Source organism: Rana temporaria, chromosome 8 (genome assembly GCF_905171775.1).
Source record: "Rana temporaria chromosome 8, aRanTem1.1, whole genome shotgun sequence".
NCBI classification, from domain to species: domain Eukaryota; kingdom Metazoa; phylum Chordata; class Amphibia; order Anura; family Ranidae; genus Rana; species Rana temporaria.
Genome location: NC_053496.1, coordinates 178349933 through 178375319, shown reverse-complemented (window position 1 = coordinate 178375319; position 25387 = coordinate 178349933). Strand labels below are relative to the sequence as shown.

Below are 25387 nucleotides of genomic sequence, written 5' to 3'. Positions count from 1 at the left end.
AGGCAGAAGAACATGCGAGCGAAGCTGAATGGGCATGTGCCCGAAACTGAAGAAATATTCCTTCCCCTCCGACCAGCAAATGATCATCAGAAAGGGGCACAGATAATGGGAAAAATACAACCCCCCTATGCTAGTAGGCACGGCGGAGTGGGGGTGTGTAATTCTATTTTTTTTTATTTTAATTCTGCACTGATTGTCTTTGAAATTGCCCCCGCCCCCTAAATCCAATCTGGGGACAAAACCAGGGACAGACTTGGTCCGGGGACAGTGTCCTCAATCAGGGGACTGTCCCCTGAAACTGGGGATGTCTGGTCACCCTACTGTAGTGGAGGGGACATTAGAGTGTAAGCTCCTCTGGTACAGAGACTGATGTGACTGGCTCAGTGATCTCTGTACAGCTCTGCGGTATATGTCAGAGCTATATAAATGTAATAAATGTATATTAATAATAGTGTGTGACTGTGGGGGAGGGCCCGGAGGGGACATTAGAGTGTAAGCTCCTCTGGTACAGTGACTGATGTCACTTGTTCAGTGTTCTCTGTACAGCACTTTGTTATATGTCAGAGCTATATAAATGTATAATAATAATAATGTGTCACTGTGGTGAGGTGTCAGGTAACTCTGATCCCTCCCTGTGAAGAGAGTGCAGCTAATTGCAGTGGTTAGATCTGAGGAGAGTCTCTGTGGAGAGCAAATTCTGCCCGGTGACTGTGATCTCACCCTGTGATGGGTTGCTGTGGAGGGAGTATAGCCAATGGCAGTGGAGGTGGTGTGAAGCGGGAACTCTGAGGTGAAGGCTGTGAGGTGTCTGTCTCTCCTCAGCTCTTCTATGACTGAATTCTCCATTTTGTTTTACATCGGTGACAGAAGTGACGGTGGAATGGGTTCTGTTTTCTGTCACAGGAAACGTGGTAAAGGTAAAATAATATCAGAGTTACATTTTTCTATCCCTCTAATTGTATATGTAGTATCTGCTGGAGATAAAAGACATCACAGTGTCTATGGAGAAAGAGGACAGACATGACTTACTGGGTGTAAATTTGAACTATCTTATTACCGCCTCTGCTGCTATACATGGTAAATGGGCAGTAACTATATGTGAGGGGGGGGACAATACATGTGGCTATTCTGTATTACTCTAGTTAACCACTTAAGGACCACCTCCTGCAGGTATACGTCGGCAGAATGGCACAGCTGGGCACAAGCACGTACCTGTACGTCCTCTTTAAGTGCCCAGTTATGGGCGCGCGCGCGCAACCCGGTCTGAAGGGCCGCTGGAGTCCTGCGATCGGTCCCCGGAGCTGAAGAACGGGGAGAGCTGTGTGTAAACACAGCTTCCCTGTTCTTCACAGTGGCAGCTTCATTGATCGTGTGTTCCCTAATATAAGGAAACACGATCAATGACGTCACACATCCAGCCCCGCCCCCTTACAGTTAGGAAAAACATATGAGGTCACATATTTTTTTCAAAATTGTCGCTCTATTTTTGTTTATAGCGCAAAAAATAAAAACCGCAGAGGCGATCAAATACCACCAAAAGAAAGCTCTATTTGTGGGAAAAAAAAGCCAATTTTGTTTGGGAGCCACATCGCACAACCGCGCGAATTGTCAGTTAAAACGACGCAGTGCCGAATCGCAAAAAAATGGCCAGGTCCTTTACCTGCATAAAGGTCCGGGTCTTAAGTGGTTAAAGGAAAACTAAAGATAATTTTTTTTTTTTTTTTTTTTTAAATAACAAACATGTTATACTTACCTCCACTGTGCAGCTCGTTTTGCACAGAGTGGCCCCGAACCTGGTCTTCTGGGGTCCCTCAGCAGCTGTCTCGGTTCCTCCCTGCGAGAACTAACCACCTTCATGCGAGCTAGCTCGCATGGTGGATAGTTCTTGTGGGCGCGGCTATAGCTGCTCACTGTATCACTCGGCCCCGCCCTCGGCGCGCCACGCTGTTGGATGTGATTGACAGCAGCGCGAGCAAATGGACTTCCAACAAACTTTTACATGGATTTTGCTCTGAATGGGCAATTAACTGTGAACTTGGTATGCATACACTCGGCAGTACTTTTTTAGCCCACTTTTACCAAATCACATGGTTTTTCAGCTCTTTACCGCCACCCTGTGGGCAACTTCTGCTATTGCTGTCTGATCCTTAGCATTGGTTCTGAGCATGGGTGTGTGTACTTTGGACTTTAGTCTCGATGGACTTGTGCACACACTGGAGGATTTTGCACCATCGGACATTTGTTGCCGGAAAGTGTGTCTGTTTTCACATCGAACATTTGTCCGATGAAAAAAACGAAAATGTTTGTCCGATGGAGCGTACACACGGTCAGATTGTCCGCTAAAACAGGTCTGTCTGACATTTGTTGTCAAAAAGTCTGATTGTGTGTATGGGCCTTAAAGCGGGAGTTCACCCGAAAAAATTTTTTTTTAACATTAGATTGAGGCTAATTGTGGGAAGCACAATCGGGTGTTTTTTTTTAAATCGAAGCAGTACTTACCGTTTTAGAGATAGATGTTCTCCGCCGCTTCCGGGTATGGTCTGCGGGACTGGGCGTTCCTATTTGATTGACAGCCTTCCGACCGCCGCATACAGCGGGTCACAAGTTGCCGAAAGAAGCTGAACTCAGGTGCGGCTCTATCGGGCGCCTGCGCACCGACGTTCGGCTACTTTTGGCAACTCGTGACGCGCTGTATGCGACGGTCGGAAGGCTGTCAATCAAATAGGAACGCCCAGTCCCGAAGACCATACCCGGAAGCGGCGGAGAACATCTATCTCTAAAACGGTAAGTACTGCATTGATTTAAAAAAAAAAACACCCGATTGTGCTTCCCACAATTAGCCTCAATCTAATGTTAAAAATGTGTTTTTCGGGTGAACCCCCGCTTTAAGTGTGCTTTTACCCAGCTGACCACCAGTGAACACAAATTTAAGGAAGTCCTTCCACATTGAGCACATATGTCCTTCAAGAGCCTTCACTTTCTACCAATGTAAGGTATCCTTTCTGCATTCAGTAGGTTAGATCCATATACATGCCTTTCAGCAGGACACAAAAATAAAAGACAGACAGAACTTCAGTTATTGTAACTGCATTTTATTGCCTATTTATTGCTACCATTGCCATACATTAATAACATTGTACTTGTATTGCCACAATTGTTAGATTGTTACCCACAGATTGGACAGTTTCCATGGCTAGCTATACAAGTATCAGAGTACGGTGAAACTTTGGATTGCTAGTAACGCTGTTAACGAGCGTTTCGCAAAATACGAGCACTATTATTTGGAAAATCCTGACTCAGTTTGCTAGTGTTGTCTCGCAAAACAAGAAGGATTCAAGCCACAGCGGCGTGCAGTACTGCATTTGGCCGGAGCCGAACAGAAATACTCAGAAAAACGCTGAAATACTCCATTCCTGAGCCTTTCTGAGGTTTCCCGAGTTGTCCCTGAGCCTTTCCGAGTATTACCGAGGCTCCCCGGCACCCCCCACCTCAGGCGACATGCGGTATTGCATGCCATAGAAGTCGATGAGGAACAAATTTATTTTGTTTCTATTTACTTCTATGGGGAAACTCGCTTTTATATGCGAGTGCTTTGGATTACAATTATTCTCCTGGAACGGATTATGCTCGTAATACGAGGTTCCACTGTAGCTCAGTCCTGGTTCATATAAAGGCTGTACTATAAGTTATTCCTTATGGATATAGAAATATCAAACCACCACCCTAAAAACTCAAAAATGTTCACTATGCCCCCAATGTATGGTGATATGCCTCTGCCCCCTTGGACAATCTGTGGCTCAAGAATTTAAATCTTTTTTTGTGCACCCCCATAACCTATTTTGAGGGGCGATTAACTTTTAAATCTTTATTTTTAAATGTGCAAAATGGAAAACGGAGAAACGGGATTACCAAAATGCGGGTGCAAGAACTGTAGTAAGCACATCCAACCATTGGAGTCTCCAAGAGATACAAGAAGCCAAGAGAAGACTCGGCTCACCCATCTGCACCTTAAAATGTAACATCACTTTTGCCAGCATGCACCCCTTTATAAACAAAATATGTACAAAGAATTAATAAGTTCCACTAGTAAAAACCATCATACATTTGTCAAAACAATCACCGGTTCCTTTTCCTCCGATGTATAATTAGAGCCGGTTCACACTGGGGTGACTCGAGTCGCGTCCCATTCTATGCAATAGAACCGTTCTAGTAGGAGCGACGCAAGTCGGGGGTGGCTCGGGGCGATTTGCATTGACTTCTATACAGAAGTCATTTTGCTAATCGCCTCTAAAGTCGTCTTCAGGACGACTTGCAGAGTCGCTCCCGAAGTCGTGCCGCCGCAGTGTGAACCGGCTCTTAGACCTCTGATATCTGTGAAACATTTCCCGCAGTCTTAATGCACTGAGGATGCTGTGCGGTGTGTCTTCTGGGATGTGTAACAAGGGTTTCTTGCTGATTGAAAGATTTTCCGCACTCTTTACATGAAACGAGGACGCTCACCCGTGTGAGTTATCTGATGTATAACAAGGTTTCCCTTTGTAGTGAAAGATTTCCCGCACTCTAAGTGCCGGTTCACACAGGGTCAACCCAACTTACAGCGAGACTTTGCAAGGCGATTTTGGAAGTGACATCAGCGCGACTTTGAGCAACTTACAACGCGATTTAACCGCTTAAGCCCCAGACCATTATGCAGGTAAAGGACCTGGCCCCTTTTTGCGATTCGGCACTGCTTTGCTTTAACTGAAAATTGCGCGGTCGTTCGACGTGGCTCCCAAACAAAATTGACGTCCTTTTTTCCCCCACAAATAGAGCTTTCTTTTGGTGGTATTTGATCACCTCTGCGGTTTTTATTTTTTGCGCTATAAACAAAAATAGAGCGACAATTTTGAAAAAAAAAAACAATATTTTTTACTTTTTGCTATAATAAATATCCCCCAAAAATATATAAAAAACTTTTTTTTTTCCTCAGTTTAGGCCGATACGTATTCTTCTACATATTTTTGGTGAAAAAAAAAATCGCTAAGTGTTTATCGATTGGTTTGCGCAAAATTTATAGCGTTTACAAAATAGGGGATAGTTTTATGGCATTTTATTAATATTTTTTTTTACTACTAATGGTGGCGATCAGCGTTTTTTTTTTTTTTTCGTGACAATGGCAGTGAAGGGGTTAACCACTAGGGGGCGCTGTAGGGGTTTAGTGTGTCCTAGTTTGTGATTCTTACTGTAGGGGGCGTGGCTGGACGTGTGACGTCACTGATCGTCGTTCCCTATGACAGGGAACAGACGATCAGTGACAAGCCACAGAGAACGGGAAGGTTTGTTTACACTCACCTCTCCCCGTTCTTCAGCTCCTGTGACTCGATTGCGGGACACCGACGACGATCGGGTCCGCGGGACCCGCGGCCACGGAGCTTCGGACCAGGTCGCTAGCGCACCGCCGGCGCCACGATCATGACCCACGGCTGGGTTCTTAAAGGGGACGTACACGTACGCCCTTGTGCCCAGCCGTGAAATTCTATCGAGTATATCGTCGTGCGGCGGTCCTTAAGTGGTTAAAGTTGCCTCCAAGACAGGTGACTTTGGCTGTGGCCAATCACAGAATAATCAGCTCTGTGGGAGGGAGGGGTTTGCCTGGGTAAACAATTTTTTCTGTTCCTGTACAGTTGCTTTAGTTAAGATGGAGATCCGACTTTGGAGGCAACTTCCATTGAAATCTATGGGTAAAAGTTGCCTAGAAGTAGTGCAGGAGCCTTTTCTGAAGTCGAAGCGACTTCAGTAGTGTACATTAAGACGGCTCTCATTCACTGCAATGGAATTTCTCATGTCCAGCCACTTGGGGCAACTTAAGATCTGACAAGTCGGATCCCAAGTCGCTGTAGTTTGAACCTGCACTTAAAGCGGATGTGCCACGGGGAAAAAATATTAAAAGCCAGCAGCTACAAATACTGCAGCTGCTGACTTTTAATATTAGGACACTTACCTGTCCTGGAGTCCAGCGCTTATCGCAGCAGAGCACGAGCGATCGCTCGTCTCTCTGCTGCTCCCTGCCATCCACGCTGAGGGAACCAGGAAGTGAAGCGCTGCGGCTTCACTGCCCGGTTCCCTACGGCGCATGCGCAAGTCGCGCTGCGCCCGCCAATTGGCTCACACGCTGTGTGCTGGGAGCCGAGTGTTCCCAGCACACAACGGGCGACAGACGGGAAGTCAGAAAAACCCGTCTTTTGCCCGTAGCGTGTGGCCGGAAGTGGGTGCAAATACCTGTCTTTAGACAGGTATCTGCACCCCCCTCCCCCCTGAAAGGTGTCAAATGTGACACCGGAGGGGGGGAGGGTTCCGATCAGCGGGACTCCACTTTAGGGTGGAGAACCGCTTTAACATGAATGCTCATCTGCGTGTTTTCACTGGTGATCATCAAGGTTATCCTTCTTACAGAAAGATTTCTCACACTCTGAACATAAATAAGGACGCTCACTGCAGTGAATTTTCTGGTGTTAATCTAAAGCCACGATCGGATTTCCATCGGACAAAGCGTAGGTCTTTTGTCCGAAAGGCGTTGGCCGTGAACTTGTATTGCATACAACAGGCAAAGAATTGTCGTCCAACAAACATGAAACAACATGTTTTTTCAGCCTCGTACACATGATCGGACTTCCAACTAACTTTTTCATGGATTTTGCTCCGAATGGGCGTTGGCCGTGAACTCGGTATGCATACACACGGCAGGACTTTTTCAGCCAACTTTCATCATATCACGTGGTTTTTCAGCTCTTTAGCACAACCCTTTGGGCAACTTCTGCTAATGTTGTCTTATGGTTAGCATTGATTCTGAGCATGCGTGTTTGTACTTTTTTTCAGACGGACTTGTGTACACACGATCGGAAAATCCGACAAGACACGTTAGTTTTCGGAAAATTTTAAAGCATGCTGTCCCACACTTGTTGTCGGAAATTCCGACAACAATTGTCCGATGGAGCGTACAAACGGTCGGATTATCTGACAACATCTTGCCATCACACTTTTCCCGTAGGAAAATCCGATCGTGTGTAGGAGGCTAAAGACTCCTTTATAAGTCAATGATTTCCCGCACGCTTAACATGAATAAGGATGTTCACCCGTGTGAGTTTTCTGATGTTTAACAAGGTCTCCATTATGACTGAAAGATTTCCCGCACGTTGAACAAGAATATTCACCTGAGTGAATTCTCTGATGTTTAACAAGGTCTCCTTTATGAGTGTAGGATTTCCCGCACTCTGAACAAGAAAATGGACGCTCCCCTGTGTGAGTTCTCTGATGTTTAACAAAGTCTCCTTTATGACTGAAAGCTTTCCCACACTCTGAACATGAAAAAGGGCGCTCCCCTGTGTGAATTCTTTGATGTATAACAAGGTCTCCTTTATGACTGAAAGCTTTCTTGCACTCGGAACACGAATACGGACGCTCACCAGTGTGAAATCTCTGATGTCTCAAAAGATTATTTTTCTTAAAGAAAGATTTCCCGCACTCTGAACATGAATAGGGACGCTCACCCGTGTGGATTTTCTGGTGTTTAACAAGATTATCTTTCTTAAAGAATGATTTCCCGCACTCTGTACATGAATAGTTTCGCTCACCCTTATAATTTCTCTGGTGTTCATGTAGGTTTTCTTTTCTAGAGAAAGATTTCCCGCACTCTGAACATGAATACGGTCGCTCGCCTGTGTGAATTCTCTGGTGTTTTGCAAGGTTTCCTTTTTGAGCAAAAGATTTTTCGCACTCTGAACATGAATAAGGACGCTCCCCCGTGTGTATTCTCTGGTGTTGCAAAAGGTTTCCTTTCTGAGCGAAAGATTTACCACACTGTAAACATGAATGCTCCCCCGTGTGAACTTTTTGGTGTGCAACAAGGCTTCCTTTTATAGTGAAAGATTTCCCGCACTCTGAGCATGAAAAAGGGCGCTCGCCTGTATGAATTCGCTGATGTTTGGCAAGGTATTCTTTATGAGTGAAACATTTTCCGCACTCTGAACATGGGTAGAGATTGTCACCTTCCTGGGGTGAGGAAGATTCCTCGGGATTAGAAGGATCTGTTGATCTATCTGCAGTGTGAGATCTTACATGGAAATTTACAATCATAGTATGTGATTGATGAGAAGATTCCCCCTGATCAGAGGGATCCATTGATGTCTCTGGACAGGAAGGTCTGTGATGTATATTTTGTGTATTTGGATTTCCTCCTGGAGGATCCTGTGTGATGTCATTATCTTTTGACTTACAAACAGCAGATAATAGAAGATACTTCTCTGAGGAATTCCTTGCATAACTTCCATCTGTGGGAAAGAAATGTGAAACATAATTAGTATTTAAATAACTGGCCACTTTAAGATATCCATGCAGCCATGCTCCGGACTCACAATAACTCACTTCCTTCGAGTTGTGTGACGTCAACTGCTCTGCTTACGCGTTACACCATTAAAATGGCTTCATCAGAGGGTCATATGTGTGTTAGTGACCACTCATGACTGAAGGCTAAATTACTTCAGGCCCCACATCAAATGTATTACATCTTTTCACCTGCCAGTGACACTGGCTACAGAGACATTTTAAAGAAAATGGTGCTGAGCACTGATTGTCCTCTACCAGCTTTCCACAACACTGTGCACGGTACACTTCCCCATGTCCAACCCAAAGGCAAAAAGGGGAACCACTGCACATACTTCAGAAGGCCTCACACATGTGGTTCAAGATAACAGCAAACAAACTCTCTTGCGCATTACTGTGATGTCCACATGGCACATGCAAGGGAAGGCACAGAAGCAGGAAGTGACACATGCAAGGGAAGGCACAGAAGCAGGAAGTGACACGTGCAAGGGAAGGCACAGAAGCAGGAAGTGACACGTGCAAGGGAAGGCACAGAAGCAGGAAGTGACACATGCAAGAGAAGGCACAGAAGCAGGAAGTGACACATGCAGGGGATGACACAGAAGCAGGAAGGGACACATGCAGGGGATGACACAGAAGCAGGAAGTGACACATGCAGGGGAAGGCACAGAAGCAGGAAGTGACACATGCAGGGAAAGGCACAGAAGTCGGTAGTGACACATGCAGGGGAAGGCACAGAAGCAGGAAGCGACACACGCAGGGGAAAGCACAGAAGCAGGAAGTGAAACATACAGGGGAAGGCACAGAAGCAGGAAGTGACAAATGCTGGGAAAGGCACAGAAGCAGGAAGTGACACATGCAGGGGAAGGCACAGAAGCAGGAAGTGACACATGCAGGGGAAGGCACAGAAGCAGGAACTGACACATGCAAGGGAAGGCACAGAAACAGGAAGTCACACATGCAGGGGAAGGCACATCACAGCACCAAGTGTTAACTCTTCACACACCACAAATTAACCCTTTATTAGACAAACACATATTTAACCATTTAGCAATTGCTTACAGGACGATGTGAAGATCTGATAATTATCTAACATTTTCCATAAACTACAATCCTTATACTGAGAAGTAAAATGAGACTGTGACCTGTTTCCTCCATAGTGTCTGTTACTTACTTGTGTCGATAAGTAGAGACATTTCTTCCTGTTCACTTTTCTTAATCATCCCAACCTCCTCCGTGAATGGCTGATCAACCCCCACATACGTCTCTTCTTCTTCTTCCTCTTTAACCTCAGATTTTATAATAATCCGTTTCTCACCCTAAACCCCAAAATAATTGAAAACCTCTATTAAAGCTGAACTCCAGGCAGATATAAAATACACAAATGACAGCAGCTCTGTTTTCCCTAAAATAAAATTAACTGTGTTTTTAAAAAGTGTAAGCAGTGTAAGTACCTGAATATGACCTGTTATCAGGCTATTGCATTACCCGTACACAACAACTCAGACTGGGAGAGAGAGAAGCAGAACAAGGAGCCAATCAGCTGACAGTGACATGCAGATAGCAGAGAGATAAGCTCATCACTCTGCTGCTTCTCTTTTCACTGTCCAGTCACAGGCTGGGGGAGGGACAAGACCAGCAGGTGTTACTGATCGGGAAGCAGAGATAAATCAGGTCTACTGCCCATTTTCTGTGAGCCCAGGAAGCCCGGGACCCATCCCCTAGTGGAATATCATCACATCAGCCTGGACTTACAGGAGCAAAAAACAGCACCACCTTATTCGGTATGCACCCCACCTCTATGGAGGAACACATGGAGGAAGAGGACCCATGATGACATGTGACTGGACTTAAGACCCACAGAAGAAAGGAATGTATATTGCTTTAAAGAAAAAAACAGCAATAAAAATAGGGGTGAAAATGTAGGGTGCTCAAAGGGGCTAGAAACGTGGAATGGGAAGTGCAGGAAGCAAAGGCCACACTTCAGATGTAGAAGTAATCATTAAAACAAGAGACTACATAGAAATGTCCTCCCATAGCTTAGAATACATATTTAGTTCTACATGCCCAGTCCCACCTACCTGATGATGGTGAGGGATTTTGTGATCTTCCCATGTGGAATCCTGGGAATACAGAGGATCTCCTTCCTCCATAGACTGATCTTCAAACATCTCTTCTTCTTCTTCTTCTTCCACTTTAACCTCAACTTTGATATATTTCAGTTCTTCATCCTAAAGTGCAAATGTGATAGAACGGGTTTGTAAAATGAAACAAGAGATGACAGAAGAATATTATCTCAAAGCGTAGAATTGTATTTGAATTATAGTTGGTCAGTCCCATCTACCTGATGATGGTGGGGGATGGTGTGATCTTCCTGTGTGGAATCCTGGGAATACAGAGGGCGGGGACATCTTTCTGGTGGGTTCCCATCACTGGATCCATCTGTAGGAAACACACACACTGACTGAATACATTGTTTCTATGTGTTTATCAGATGATGGGAGATCTAGGTGGACCCTCTGTTCTGCTCTCTCATTTACAAAAAGGTGCACCACCCTACAGATTGGGCCCCACTGTTAGCTGGGAATACAGAGGACGGGGACATCTCTCTGGTGGGTTCCCATCACTGGTTCCATCTGTAGGAAACACACACACTGACTGAATACATTGGTCCAGATTCAGGTAGGACTTGCGCTTTATTTGCGGAGGCACAGGGCAAAATCGATTTGCCCTGCGCCCACGCAAATATTTTGCGCTGCCCTCGATTCACGGAGCAGTAGCTCCGTAAATTGCGCGGGCGCGCCGGCAAAATTGCCCGGCGTAAGCGCGCGCAATGTAAATGATCCCGCCGGGGGCGGGAATCAATTAAATTAGGCGTGCTCCCGCGCCGAGCGTACAGCGCATGCTCCGTCGGGAAACTTTCCCGACGTGCATTGCGGCAAATGACGTCGCAAGGACGTCATTTGCTTCAAAGTGAACGTGAATGGCGTCCAGCGGCATTCACGATTCACTTACGCAAACGACGTAAAATTTGAACGTGGCGACGCGGGAACGCCGGGTATCCTATAGCATTGGCTGCGCCTGCTATTAGGATGTGTAACGTTACGCGAAACCCAACGTACGCAAACTACGTAATTTGCGTACGCAGGGCTCGCGCAACGTTGTGACACAGATCACAATGGGAGCGCCCCCTAGCAGTCATCGCTAGAATGCAGCCTAAAATCTGCGTGGCATAAGAGCCTTATGCCACGCAGATTTTAGGCTGCAGTCGGCGTAACGAGTTCTCTGAATCAGGAGAACTCTTTACGCCGGCGCAAGTCAGCAATTGCGCTGCGTAACTATGGTTACGCAGGCGCAATTGCTACATGAATCTGGGCCACTGTTTCTATGTGTTTATCAGATGATGGGGGATCTAGGTGGACCCTCCGTACTGCTCTCTCCTTTACAATAAAGTGTTCTCTTACCCGGTGATGTGAGGGGCGGCTGATTGTCCATCATGACGTCCTTGTAGAGATCCTTGTGTCCTTCTAAATACTCCCACTCTTCCTGTAGAAAAGACAGTGATATATTGACACCTTATAGGAACCTGACGCGCACAATGATACAGTCACCATCCAGACACATCCCTTGTCTGTTACTGGATAATGTCCCAGAATTCCCGGCACCGCTCACCTCTCCTGTCAGAAGATCAGTGATGTTCTTGGTGACTTCTAGAATCTTCTTCTTCTCCATTCAGGTCTGTTTTTTATTATTAGAGATAAGAGTAGTGTCACGTGACCTCCCAGAATCCTCCTCACCTCTCTGGTCAGGTCTGTGTTTTATTAATAGAGATATTGAGTTATGTCCCGGGACCTGCCAGAATCCTCTTTACCTCCCTGCTCAGCACGCTAGAATTCCAGCTAAAGCCTAACTAGTATAAAAACACTTCCCCCTCTTAACACCTATACTTACTCACCTGTGTAAAAAAGATGTATGTACTTCCTTATTTTCAGCTCGCTCCAGTCCAGTCACATGATGCAAGAAAATGGGGAGAGTGTCCAACAACGGCTTTGAAAGCCAGGAGTAATTCCATCACCCATAGGCTGCCATGTTGCAGACATTGTTTGCAGTACTTCCTCTCCTCTAAATCATTAGCTAGTATATGTATTAAGAGAGGGGAAGGAACATTTTTAAGACTAGTAGCTGGAATTCTATTTTTCTATCCTCCCAGTCTTCCTCTATCCTCACTGATGTGATCCATACAAGACTCTGATCTCTGTAGACAGATAATATAGCGGCTTCGCTGATTTTTAGAACTCCTAGACAAGTGGTGGCGCCAGGGGTCAAGTCCTGGGGAAAAAAGTGTGGGAACTCCCACCCAAGATCCACTCCCCCACCAAAAAAAAAATGATACGCTCATATGCATAATTACTAAACCGCAAAATCTTTCTAAATCCCGCGATAACTCGCGGCAGACCTCCGCAATGTCTCCTGGGAACAATGACAAAAGCTCCCAGGAGACATTGCGGCATCGAGGAAGTGACGGAATACCCGCACACTACCCGATGAATCCATATACAGGAAGCGGCCAGTAACATAAAGGATTACTAAGGTTCGCCTGCCCCTGACAGTGACTGGAGCTGGGCATCGCCGCTTAGTGAAGGATTGGCTCGGGCGGCTCGGCTGCTCTCGGCTGCTCTAGTCCTGCAAAGGGAACCGAGTTCCTCCTGTGAAAAAAGTGCAGGAACTCCGTTCCCACGCGTTCCCGCAGGACTTGAGCCCTGGGTGGCGCCCAACAGCAATTTCATGTATACGGTCTATAGACCAGAGGCTCTGGATGATGGACAGTTGTATACATGGCTCTATATTTAGGATGTATCTGGTCTAAAAAAACAAAGGCTCTGTATGAACAGTTGGATAAATGACTCTATATTTAGGATGTATCTGGTCTATAAACCAGAGGCTCTGGATGGACAGTTGGATAAAGGGCTCTATATTTAGGATGTACCATATTTTTTGCTCTATAAGACGCACCTAGGTTTTAGAGGAGGAAAACAAGAAAAAAAAATATTCTGAACCAAATGGTGTACTAAAATATTTGCTGCAGACATGGACATGGACTGCCGACATAGTCATCCTTCTTCTAATACATTATTGCTTACATGTTACATCACTGTGACTGTCCCTCTGCTGAGCCAAGCCAACGTCAAGACCAACCGCCCGAGCATAGCCGAGAACAGCTGAAGTGAGCTGAGTAGGGACCACCCCCTTCAACCCGAGCACAGCTGAAGTGAACTGAGCGGGGACCGCCCCCTCCCGCCCGAGTATAGCCAAGCCCAGCTGAGTGGGGACCGCCCCCTCCCACCCGAGCCCAGATGAGCGGGGACCTCCCCCTCCCGCCCGAGCATAGCCAAGCCCAGCTGAGCAGGGACCGTTCCTCTTCTCGAGCATAGCCAATCCCAGCTGAGTGGGGACCGCCTCAGGACATTTACTTTATGCCGATTTATAGGGGACTCTATTTGTGCGTCCGTCGGAACTTGTGGGGGGCTTTCTTGTGGGGGGGAGGAGTTACCAGCGGCGGGGGGCGGTGCCTGATATACATTCAAACCATAAGACGCAGAGACATTTTGCCTCATATTTTTGGGGTAAAAAAGTGCGTCTTATGGTCTGAAAAATACGATATCTGGTCTATAAACCAGAGGCCCTAGATGGACAGTTGGATAAATGGTCTTGAGACCCATCACCAGATTGGCTGAAAGGACAGACGATCTTATTGGACGCCTAGGAGGAGGGGAGGAGACGCACAGCGGAAGCTGCTATGATGGAGAAAAGCTAGGGTGTGCCCCCCCAAATATGATTTTGTATGTATATTGTATGGACCCTGACCAGATTGCTTGGGCCGGAGAACCCCTCACCTCCCCCCCTCATTACCTCTTATTAGTGGCCACCAGTGCATAGGAGAAATCCCTTCAGTTTTCCCATATAGAGGAGTTTGTCTCCCTTGGTTGAGACGCATGATCTTTAATTCTATTACTAGGGTAGGACCCACTAATTTGGGGGACTTTGTCGCAGTAAGTGGGCTTGGCACTATATGACTATATAGTGTGACCAAACCAACATATTTTTATGAATATGCTCAGGTGTTTTTAAATAGCCTTGCAGGATAAATATCATTTTTGTATGTGTGCGCTTTAATCTGTTTTGTAATAATGGAGAAGAGGATGCAGGAGCTGCCGCCCGCCACCTAGATGGGGTAAGTGCCTGATCGACCAGCAGACAGTGGGGGAGGTGCTGCCGGACAGCCGTCTGGGGGGCTGGTTGTTTGCTGCCCCCAAAGAACGAACCACCAGCCGCCACTGATCTGGTCTATAAACCAGAGGCTCTGGATGGACAGTTGGATACATGGTTTTCTATTTAGGATGTAAATGGTCTATAAACCATAACAAACAACACAGTGACTATGGAGGAAGAGAACAGACATGACGGGGGTTACTGGGTGTAAATATAAAATATTATCTTATTACCTCTTCTGCTGCCAGTTCCAGCAATGTCTCCTCTCTACTTCCTCCCGACTCACCTCTCACCCGAAACTCCCTGCTTGTGTGCCTACATCACTTCCTGTCTGTAACTTACACCACTTCCTGTTTGTGTGAGATTTCCACTTGAATACAAATATGGCTGACTACTATGTTCGCATACTCCTGCAGGAGGATATCATGGAGCTGGTGGATGTTAGAGACCTTGCGCTCCTCCACCATTTGAGGATGCCCCACAGATGCTCAATAGGGTTTAGGTCTGGAGACATGCTTGGTCAGTCCATCACCTTTACCCTCAGCTTCTTTAGCAAGGCTGTGGTCATCTTGGAGGTGTGTTTGGGGTCGTTGTCATGTTGGAATACTGCCCTGTGGCCCAGTCTCTGAAGGGAGGGGATCATGCTCTGTTTCAGTATGTCACAGTACATGTTGGCATTCATGGTTCCCTCAATGAACTGTAGCTCCCCAGTGCTGGCAGCACTGATGCAGCCCCAGACCATGACACTCCCACCACCATGCTTGACTGTAGACAAGACACACTTGTCTTTGTTCTCCTCACCTGGTTGCCGCCACACACGCTTGACAACATCTAAAAGAAATACGTTTATCTTGGACTCAGACCACAGGACATGGTTCCAGTAATCCATGTCATTAATCTGCTTGTCTTCAGCAAACTGTTTGCGGGCATCACTAGCTATGACTAAGCACTGAGTTACGGTGTGAAACGCATCAGCTTCTATCCTATTTTTTGCTGCGACATGTATTTTTTGTGACCAGTTTTATTAAAAGGAACGTTTTTGGAGTGCGGCTGTCCAAGTTCTCCTTTATTATTTTGGGCATCACCTTTAGAAGAGGCTTCCTTCTGGGATGACAGCCATGCAGACCAATTTGGTGCGGTGTATGGTCTGAGCACTGATAGACTGAGAACCCACTCCTTCAACCGCTGTAGCAATGCTGGCAGCACTCATACGTCTATTTCCCAAAGACAACCTCTGTATATGATGCTGAGTACGTGCACTCAACTTATTTGGTCGACCATGGCGATGCCTGTTGTGAGTGGAACCTGTCCTATATGGTCTTGGCCACCGTGCTCAGTTTCAGGGTCTTGGCAATATTCTTATAGCCTAGGCCATCTTTATGTAGACCAACAGTTCTTTTTTTCAGATCCTCAGAGTTCTTTGCCATGAGGTGCCATTTTGAACTTCCAGTGACCAGTATGAGTGAGAGTGATAACACCAAATTTAACACACCTGCTCCCCATTCAAAACTGAGACCTTGTAACGCTAACGAGTCACGAAAAAAACAGGGAGGGAAAATGGCTAATTGCCAATTTGGACATTTTCACTAAGGGGTGTACTCATTTTTGTCGCCAGCGGTTAAGAGACATTAATGGCTGTACAGTATGTTGAGTTATTTTGAGGGGACAGCAAATTTACACTGGTATACAAGCTGTACACGCACTATGTATAGTTGGGATCTATCACCCCCAATAAATACTAGGGAAAAAAATACTGAAAGAAGAAAGTATGTTTTTTCAGGGGACACAGCACCTGACCTCTTGGGAAATAGCTGTACCTTTAAACAGAAAGTTAAGAAATTTTAAACCAATAGATAACCCTCAGTATCATTGTGTTACTGAATCTCACTACTGTCTAAAGAAGCTTACGTCCAATGACATTGAAGGCTGGCTGCTGTTACAGTCACCTAAACGTCAGTGTGGACCTTGAAGGCCAGGAGACCACCTTGCATACATAGAAGACGAATGTCTAATGCAGAAAGGATACACCTTGTTCCAGAGTGCAATAGTTTCACAGAATGCTGGAATTTGCTTGGACAGAAAACCTGGAACGCTTATATCACATCCACAGACTGAAGATCAGTCTCTTTAGGGTTGTAAGAAGATGGACAGAGGGCAAAATGCACAATATACTCATTCAGGTGAAAAGAATACACACAAAAAAAAACAAGACAATGGGGTTAATACCAAATAATAACACCTTTATTGCAATGAAGCACACGTATATGTAAAAATGCACCAATCCTCTTGACAGTATAGGGGAGCAGCACTATTGTGGACATCTAGGGCATGAGGCACCAGACAGCATAATTGTCAGGTCACCTCAGGCCAGTTGACAAATGCACACAGCTGGAGTCAGGAGCACACTGCTTAGCTTGTGGACCCGACACGGATTGAACAGGGAGCTAGAGCATAAGATTCCCCAGGGCACAGAGTCTAAGAGCCAGCAGGTTTTCACCAGAGCCTCTGATGGCAAGGATGGACTTCGCTGCAGCTAACTCCAGGTCTCCCAGCTCCTGCTCACGGCAGACTCTGGTGGATGAAGAGCAAGCAGCAGTGCAGGGCATCAAGGAATAGTCATGACAAGCCAAGGGTCAGAGTAACAAGCAGACAGGAATGGTCAAGAGAACACGCCAAAGGTCAGGGGAACAAGCAGACAGGGATGGTCAGGAGAACAAGCCAAAGTCGGTACAAGGAATCAAACGTAGAGCACACGGCAAGAAACACACAAGGGAGCCTAAACACACTATTGCTTGTGCAAGGCTGGCTTGCAGTACACAGCGTTAAATAGTGTTTATTGTTAGAGGCTTGGGTGGAACCATGTTGAGAGAAGATTACATAAACATGCAGGTGTGAGAGCGTGATGCCTAAGCTGATACACAGACCAGAGGTAAGCAGACAGACAGGGCATGAAACATTCCGGCAGATTCATGACAATAATATATAGCAAAGTGTTGCTACTACCCCATGGAATAACAGAGTGGACGATCCTCCATCACACAGCTGCAAACAATGTCCACAGTGTACATGTCCAATACAGCAAGTTAACACGTTCAGCCTATAACAGGCTATACTCATATGACTAAAGCCGGTTAGGCTGAAACGCGTAAACTTGCTATATTGGACATGTACACTGTAAAAAATGTTTAATACATTGAAGAATTTATGAGCAATGGGCAGAGGTGCAAATTGTTTGTTTGGAAGACAGCACAATAGGGAGATGTTTATGCAGCAACACTGGACACCAGGGTGCCAAACAGCCAGCAAAATGAAGGAAGCCAGAGGCGCCTCTGAAAACCTGGTTGATGTCAGGAGGGGGTGTGTTGTGTTTGATATAAATATATATATATTATATGTATGATTTTTTCCATCAGACAACAATCTGCTTAGAAACAAAAATCAGGTTACTTTTGAATGTTTACTGGGGTCAAACAAATGCCTTGATAACAATTACACGGGCTGTCCATTTACAGTTGATCCAGTCTATTGGTTTGTAACCGTGGTCAACATTAGCTTCTTCTTATTATTATTAAACAATTCTTATAAACGCAGTCTTACCATGGGCCTTCGATGCGTATGACCATAGTGAGCAGGGAGATTCTGATGTTCTTAATCTAGCTCCTTTACTGGCCAGGATGCAGTGAATGACTTGTATAGCGCTACAGATGCGAACTGAATCGCCTCAAGGCGCTTATTGCAGCCAGTGTCTTGCTGGCTGGTGCGGTCATTGGGCCAATTTGGACAAATCCAATTAACCTACCAGCATGTCTTTGGCTTGACAACCTGAAACTTCCCAAATAAAAGCCAACAACAGAGACTGATAGATGAGGACTCCATAATGCCTTAACACCCAGGAAGGTCTGTACCAGCAAGATACAGCTATACCTCAGACACTTTCACCTGATCTCCAGCAACTGTTTAAAAGCCTGAGTCCTCGTTGTCTACAGAGACCATGAACACACAGTAACCGGAGTTAAAGTGATTTTAGAGTCTTGTTTTTTTTAGTTAAAAATGACAAACATGTTATACATACCTGCTCAGTGAAATGGCCTAGATCCTCCTCTTCTCGGTTCACAGCTCTGTGTGCCCATTCAGGCATGGAGCCGTGACCCGTCCTGCCAGTTCTCATTGGCTGTCTGACTGTGATTGACAGAGAAAAAGGTGAGCATACTGCCAAAAAAACACTTTGTTTTTCTTGCTTTTAGCTCAGGAAAATTCCACTTTAATTAAGTTACATATAACACCAGCATAGTCTCTCCTTCTTTCATTGTGGCCTAGTAAAAACACTTAACGTGGTGTGCCGCTAGTCTGTGCAAATTTTCTGGGTCTTGACTTAAAATATGGTTCATAGTGGTCAAGTAGAAATGCAAGCATGCTAGGCAGCATGTCTATACAATATTTATGTCTGCTGTCTTTGAAAAAGCACTCCTTACTTGTTATTTCGGGAATGCAAATAGAATAACCTCTACCTCTACCTCTTAGATTGCTGCCGAAATCCCAAATCCATATGCTTCGATACTCTCCAGCCACTGTGCCATATTTGGCTGAGCAGGACAGCTCTCCTCCACTATCCACACTACATTCTCTGGACTATCGAAACTATATTCTCTGACAGCTCTCCTCCACCATCCACACTACATTCTCCGACAGCTCTCCTCCACCATCCACACTATATTCTCCGACAGCTCTCCTCCACCATCCACACTACATTCTCTGACAGCTCTCCTCCCACCATCCACACTACATTCTTTGACAGCTCTCCCCTCATCATCCACACTACATTCTCCAACAGCTCTCCTCCACCATCTACACTACATTCTCGGACAGCTCTCCTCCACCATCCATACTACAATCCCTGACAGCTCTCGCCCCACCATCCACACTATATTCTTTGACAGCTCTCCTCCATTATCCAACAGCTGTCTTCCATCATCCTCACTACAATCACCGACAGCTCTCACCCCACCATCCACACTACATTCTCCAACAGCTCTCCTCCATCATTCACACTACATTCTCCGACAGCTCTCCTCCACCATCCACACCACATCCTCTGACATCTCTCCTCCCACCTTCCACACTACATTCTCAGTAGCTCTCCTCCACCATCCACATTACATTCTCCGACAGCTCTCCTCCACCATCCATACAACATTCTCCGACAGCTCTCCTCCACCATCCACAATACCTTCTCCAACAGCTCTCCTCCAATTATCCATGCAAAGTTCTTTAAAAGCACTTACCCATATTAATTTCTCAACAGCTCACTGCCAATTATCTGCAGTAACTTCTCTTGCCAACTTATCCCAATGCTTTTACTGCAGCATTCTTTAGAATCGTCTTACCCATCAGACCACCAGTGGAAGTAACATTCTCTTCAATGAGTAAAAATTCAAGAAAGTCCATCTGCAGTGACCACCTGTGTAAGAAGATCCTTCACGTTCTACCAATCTAAGTGTGCATTGGTACATTTTTTTGTTACAGTGATCCTTTATGCATTCAGTGAGTTAAGCCCTCTGCCGGGAATCCTGACGAGAAAATAGAAAGCAGGTTCTCTATTTTCCCGTCGGGATTCCCGGCTGTTTTCCTGACGGGAAGACTGCTAGGGAGCATACACACGGCTGGGATTCCCGGCCAAAGGCTCTCCTGGCAGTTTTCCTGTCGGGAAAACCGGTCGTGTGTAAGAGGCTTTCGATCTAAATCCAGGCTTTTCAGTAGAACACAAAGACAAAAGGCAGGCTGAGCTTCAGTTTTTGTATTTTATTGTCAATGTATTCCTACAATAAATTGCTTGTTTTTCGTCATGTATTGATTAAATTGTCCTTGTATTGTCACAATTTCTAGTTTGTTATCCACAGATTGGGCAATTTACATGGCTAGCTATACAACACTTGGCCTATCTGCCTCCTTGCAGAATCTGTGGCTCAAGAAATTAAAATGTATCCCTTTTAAGCTTATATTATTGTATAACCTTTTAGGAGTGGCTACCACTCTCCGTGTTATATTTATATTAAATGTGTAAAATGGAAAAAAGGAAGAATGGGGATACCAAAATGTGGGGGGGCAGAAACTGTGGCAGGAACATCCCATCTTCGGGGTCTCCAAAAAATACAAAAAGTGAAGACGACCCGGCCCTTCCATCTCCACCTATAAACCGAATACCACGTTATCAAAAATGCACATTTTTGTAAAATAAATATTTTTCCTATAGTCGTGTTATGGATTAATGAGTTGGCAAAAACCATCAACATTTGTCAAAATAATCAGCACGTGCATTTCCTCTGATGTCTAATTAGACTTCTTTTATCTGTAAAACTTTTTCCGCAGTCTGAAAGGAATTGAGGACGCTGTGCAGTGTGTGTTCTCTGATGTGTAACAAGAGTTTCTTTCTGAGTGAAAGATTTCCCGCACGCAATACATGAATAAGGACGCTCACCCGTGTGAATTCTCTGGTGCTTTGCAAGGTTCCCTTTCTGAGTGAAACATTTCCCACACTCTGAACATGAATAAGGACGCTCACCCGTGTGACTTCTCAGATGTTTAACGAGGACTCCTTTTTGAGTGAAACATTTCCCGCACTCTGAACATGAAAAAGGACACTCAACTGTGTGGATTCTCTGGTGTTTGACAAGTTCTTCTTTAAAAGAGAAAGATTTCCCACACTCGGAACATGAATAAGGACACTCACCCGTGTGAATTCTCTTGTGTGTATCAAGATCTCCTTTTTGAGTGAAAGATTTCCCGCACTCTGAACATGTATAAGGACGCTCCCCCATGTGAACGCTCTGGTGATACACAAGGCTTCCTTTAGAAGTGAAATGTTTCCCACACTCTGTACATAAATGCTTATTCGTGTGAATTTTCTGGTGTTTACCAAGGTCTCCTTTATAAATGAAAGATTTCCCGCACTCTAAACATGAAAATGGACGCTCACCTGTGTGAATTCTCTGATGTGTTTCAAGACCACCTTTTTTAGTAAAAGATTTCCCGCACTCTGAACACGAATAAGGGCGCTCACCCGTGTGAATTCTCTGATGACTGACAAGATTATCTTTCTTTATGAAAGATTTCCCACACTCTGAACATAAATAAGGACACTCAACCTTGTGAACTCTCTGATGTTTAACAAAGTCTCCTTTAAAAGCAAAGCTTTTCCCGCACTCTGAACATGAATAAGGAAGCACACCCATGTGAATTCTCTGGTGTAAAAGAAGGATATTGTTTTCCGTGAAGGATGCCCCGCACTCTGAACACGAGAATAGATTCTGACCTCGGTGATCCCCTTCATGGGGTGAAGAAGATTCCTCTGGATTAGAAGGATCTGTTGATCTATCTGCAGTGTGAGATTTTAAATAGATATATGCAATCATAGTATGTGATTGATGAGAAGATTCCCCCTGATCAGAGGGATCCATTGATGTCTCCGGACAGGAAGGTCTGTGATGTATATTTTGTGTATTTGGATTTCCTCCTGGAGGATCCTGTGTGATGACATTATCTTCTGACTTACAATCAGCAGATAATAGAAGATGTCTCTCTGAGGAATTCCTCACATCACATCCATCTGTTGGAAAGAAGGAAAAAAAATATAAAAAATCTCAGTAGATGACAAATAACTGGAGTTTTAGCTCCCCCCCCCCCCCCCGACGGTGGAATAAGTGGAAATGACGATCTCACAGCTGGGCCCTTGTTCTCCCTCCAAAATCAATCAAAAAAACATTCATACTGCATATAGTCTACAAATTCTTTAATACTAAGATTTCTTCAGCCAAAACGCGTTAGTGGTTTGTGACTACACTGGATTGGCTATATTTACCTGGATTTAAAATAAGCAATTTTCAGATCATATATGGGCCGATACTGTATAATGACACTGGCAGGGAAGGGTTTAACATCAGGAGCAACCAAAGGGTTAAGTGTGCTCCTAGGGAATGCTTTCTAACTGCGTGGGGGATGGACTGACTGCAGGAAGAGAGAGATCGGTGTTCCTAATTAGAAGGAATCACAGATCTCTCTTTTCCTCTGTGACAGAATGATGGTCTGCCCTGTTTACATAGGCAGACTGCCGTTCTGTCATTCCCCCAAAGGATCGTGGGTGGCCAGTGGCCATTGTGGTTGCTGCACCCGCTGATTGGCTTCCACTGTGTCTAATCACAGCGGGAGTGGGTCTCTGGCGGAGCGCACACGCGCCCAAGACCCAGAAGTCGCAAACAACTAACAGGTATGTGGTTTTGAACAGACGGGCTGCCCTGCCGCAGTAAATGTGTGGTGGGTGGTCTGGAACTGGTTAAACTATGATCCTAATGCCGCGTACACACCATCACTTTATGTGTTAAAAAAACCGACGTTTTTAAAAACGTCAATTTAAATGACCGTGTGTGTGGGAAAACGTCATTGCTTAAATTTTTTGTGTCGTTTTTCAAAACGTCGTTTTTTGTTTCACAAAAATTCACTGTGTGTAGCAAAAAACGACGTTTAAAACGACGTTTTTAAACCCGCGCATGCCCAGAAGCTAGTTATGAAGCGAGCTTCAATGGAAAAGAGTGCTGAACGTAACCTCGCTTTGCTAGAGCATTGTGAAGAAACGATGGTGTGTAGGCAACGTCGTTTTTGAAAATTGAAGTTTCAAAAACGTTGTTTTTTACTTCACAAAAAAATTTCGTTTTTTGTACGCGGCATTATACTCAGGAGTAAAATGAGACTGTGAACTATTTCTTTCATAGTGCCTATACTTACTTGTGTGAGTAGGTAGAGACACTTCTTCCTGTTCACTTTTCATAATCCTCCCAACCTCTTCTGTGGATGGCTGATCACCCCCCACATACGTCTCTACTTCTTCTTCTTTAACCTCAGCTTTTATATTAATCCGTTCTTCACCCTAAACCCCAAAAGAAACTTTCTATTAAAGCTGAACTCCAGACAGATATAAAAGACACAAATGACAAGCAGTTCTGTAATTATTAATACAACATTGAATGATATAGAAGCAATAAAACAAGAGGCTAAGTAAAAGAATCTCATCTTACAAATTCAGAACTGTTTCTGCATTCTATATTCCAAATCCACCCACCCGATCAACGACTGGTATACATCAGTAATCGTAATGGTAAACTAATGTTCCTCCACCTGTTCTTCTGAACCTTTTATTTCAATGAAAAACACTAAAACAAAATACATATTTAGGTCTACATGCCCACCTACCTGGTGAGGGATGGTGTGATCTTCCAGTGCGAAATTCCCGGAATGCAGAGAAGCTCCCTCCATAGACTGCTGATCCCCGGACTTCTCTTCTTTTTGCACTTTAACCTCAACTCTGATGTTTTTCAGTTCATCACCCTAAACCCCAAATACGATAAAATGGATTTGTAAAAGGAAACAAGAGATGACAGAATGTTTTTATCTCAAAGCATTGAATTCTCCTTCAGTTCTAGTTGTTCAGTCCCATCTACCTGATCATAGTGTGCATAGTTATGATCTTCCCATTTGAAATCCCAGGAATACAGAGAACGGGGACATCCCTCTGGTGGGTTCCGATTACTGGATTCATCTGTAGGAAACACACACTGACTGAATACATTGTTTCTATGTGTTTATCAGATGATGGGGGGGATCTAGGTGGACCCTCCGTACTGCTCTCTCCTTTACAATAAAGTCTCCTCTTACCCGGTGATGTGAGGGGCGGCTGATTCTCCATCATGACGTCCTTGTAGAGATCGTAATACCCTCATTCTTCAACCTATTATTGTATTTAGTGTCCATTACTCACCTATGCCGATATCTAGAGAGTATTTCTCCTCTTTAGTTGTCACCATCATCCCAACTTCCTCTGTATACTCCTGATAACCCATCACATCTTCCTCAACTTTCACATACATATGTTCTTCATGCTAAACCAACAAACAGAAAGAAATCTTGTGAGGACCAATAGACTCTGAGAAGAGTATAATCTCATACAGTCTGAAGCCACTTTTATGTTTTTTTCATCTACCTGATCATGGTGAGGGGTGGTGTGATCTTCCTGCATGGAATTCTGGGAATACAGAGGCCCTCCCACAGACTGCAGAGGTCCACTTATCAACATTTCTTCTTCTTCCTCTTTAATCTCACATTTGATGTCTTTTAGTTCTTCATCCTAAACCCCAAAGATGATAGAATACAAATGTAAAAAAGGAGCAAGAAATATCATCTCATAGACTAGGATTATACTTGAGTTCTAGTTGCTCAGTCCCATCTACCTGATGATGGTGGGGAATGGTGTGACCTTCCTGTGTGGAATCCCTGCAATACAGAGGACGGGGACATCTCTCTGGTGGGTTCCCATTACTGGATCCATCTGTAGGAAACACACACACTGACTGAATACATTGTTTCTATGTGTTTATCAGATGATGGGGGATCTAGGTGGACCCTCCGTACTGCTCTCTCTTTTGCAATAAAGTCTCCTCTTACCCGGTGATGTGAGGGGCGGCTGATTCTCCATCATGACGTCCTTGTAGAGATCCTTGTGTCCTTCTAAATACTCCCACTCCTCCATGGAGAAATAGACAGTGACATCCTGACACCTTATAGGAACCTGACACACACAATGATACCGTCACCATCCAGACACATCCCTTGTCTGTTACTGGATAATGTCCCAGAATTCCCACCACCGCTCATCTTTCTGTCAACAGCCCAATGATCTTATTGATGACTTCTAGAATCTTCTTCTAATTGTTTC

General features: G+C 44.9%; 1 protein-coding gene across 1 annotated transcript in view; it reads right to left on the bottom strand.

Moving 5' to 3' along the window:
* The window catches only part of LOC120910545 (zinc finger protein 850-like), a 71927-nt gene extending 47000 nt beyond the window's left edge, over positions 1–24927 (bottom strand). Inside the window, 5 exon segments of the mRNA XM_040322300.1 lie at positions 23869–24003; positions 24117–24214; positions 24434–24554; positions 24656–24799; positions 24903–24927. Of these exon segments, the coding sequence (XP_040178234.1) occupies positions 23869–24003; positions 24117–24214; positions 24434–24554; positions 24656–24748 (447 nt within the window). The 5' untranslated portion in view covers positions 24749–24799; positions 24903–24927.
* Between the last annotated feature and the right edge of the window lie 460 nt (positions 24928–25387).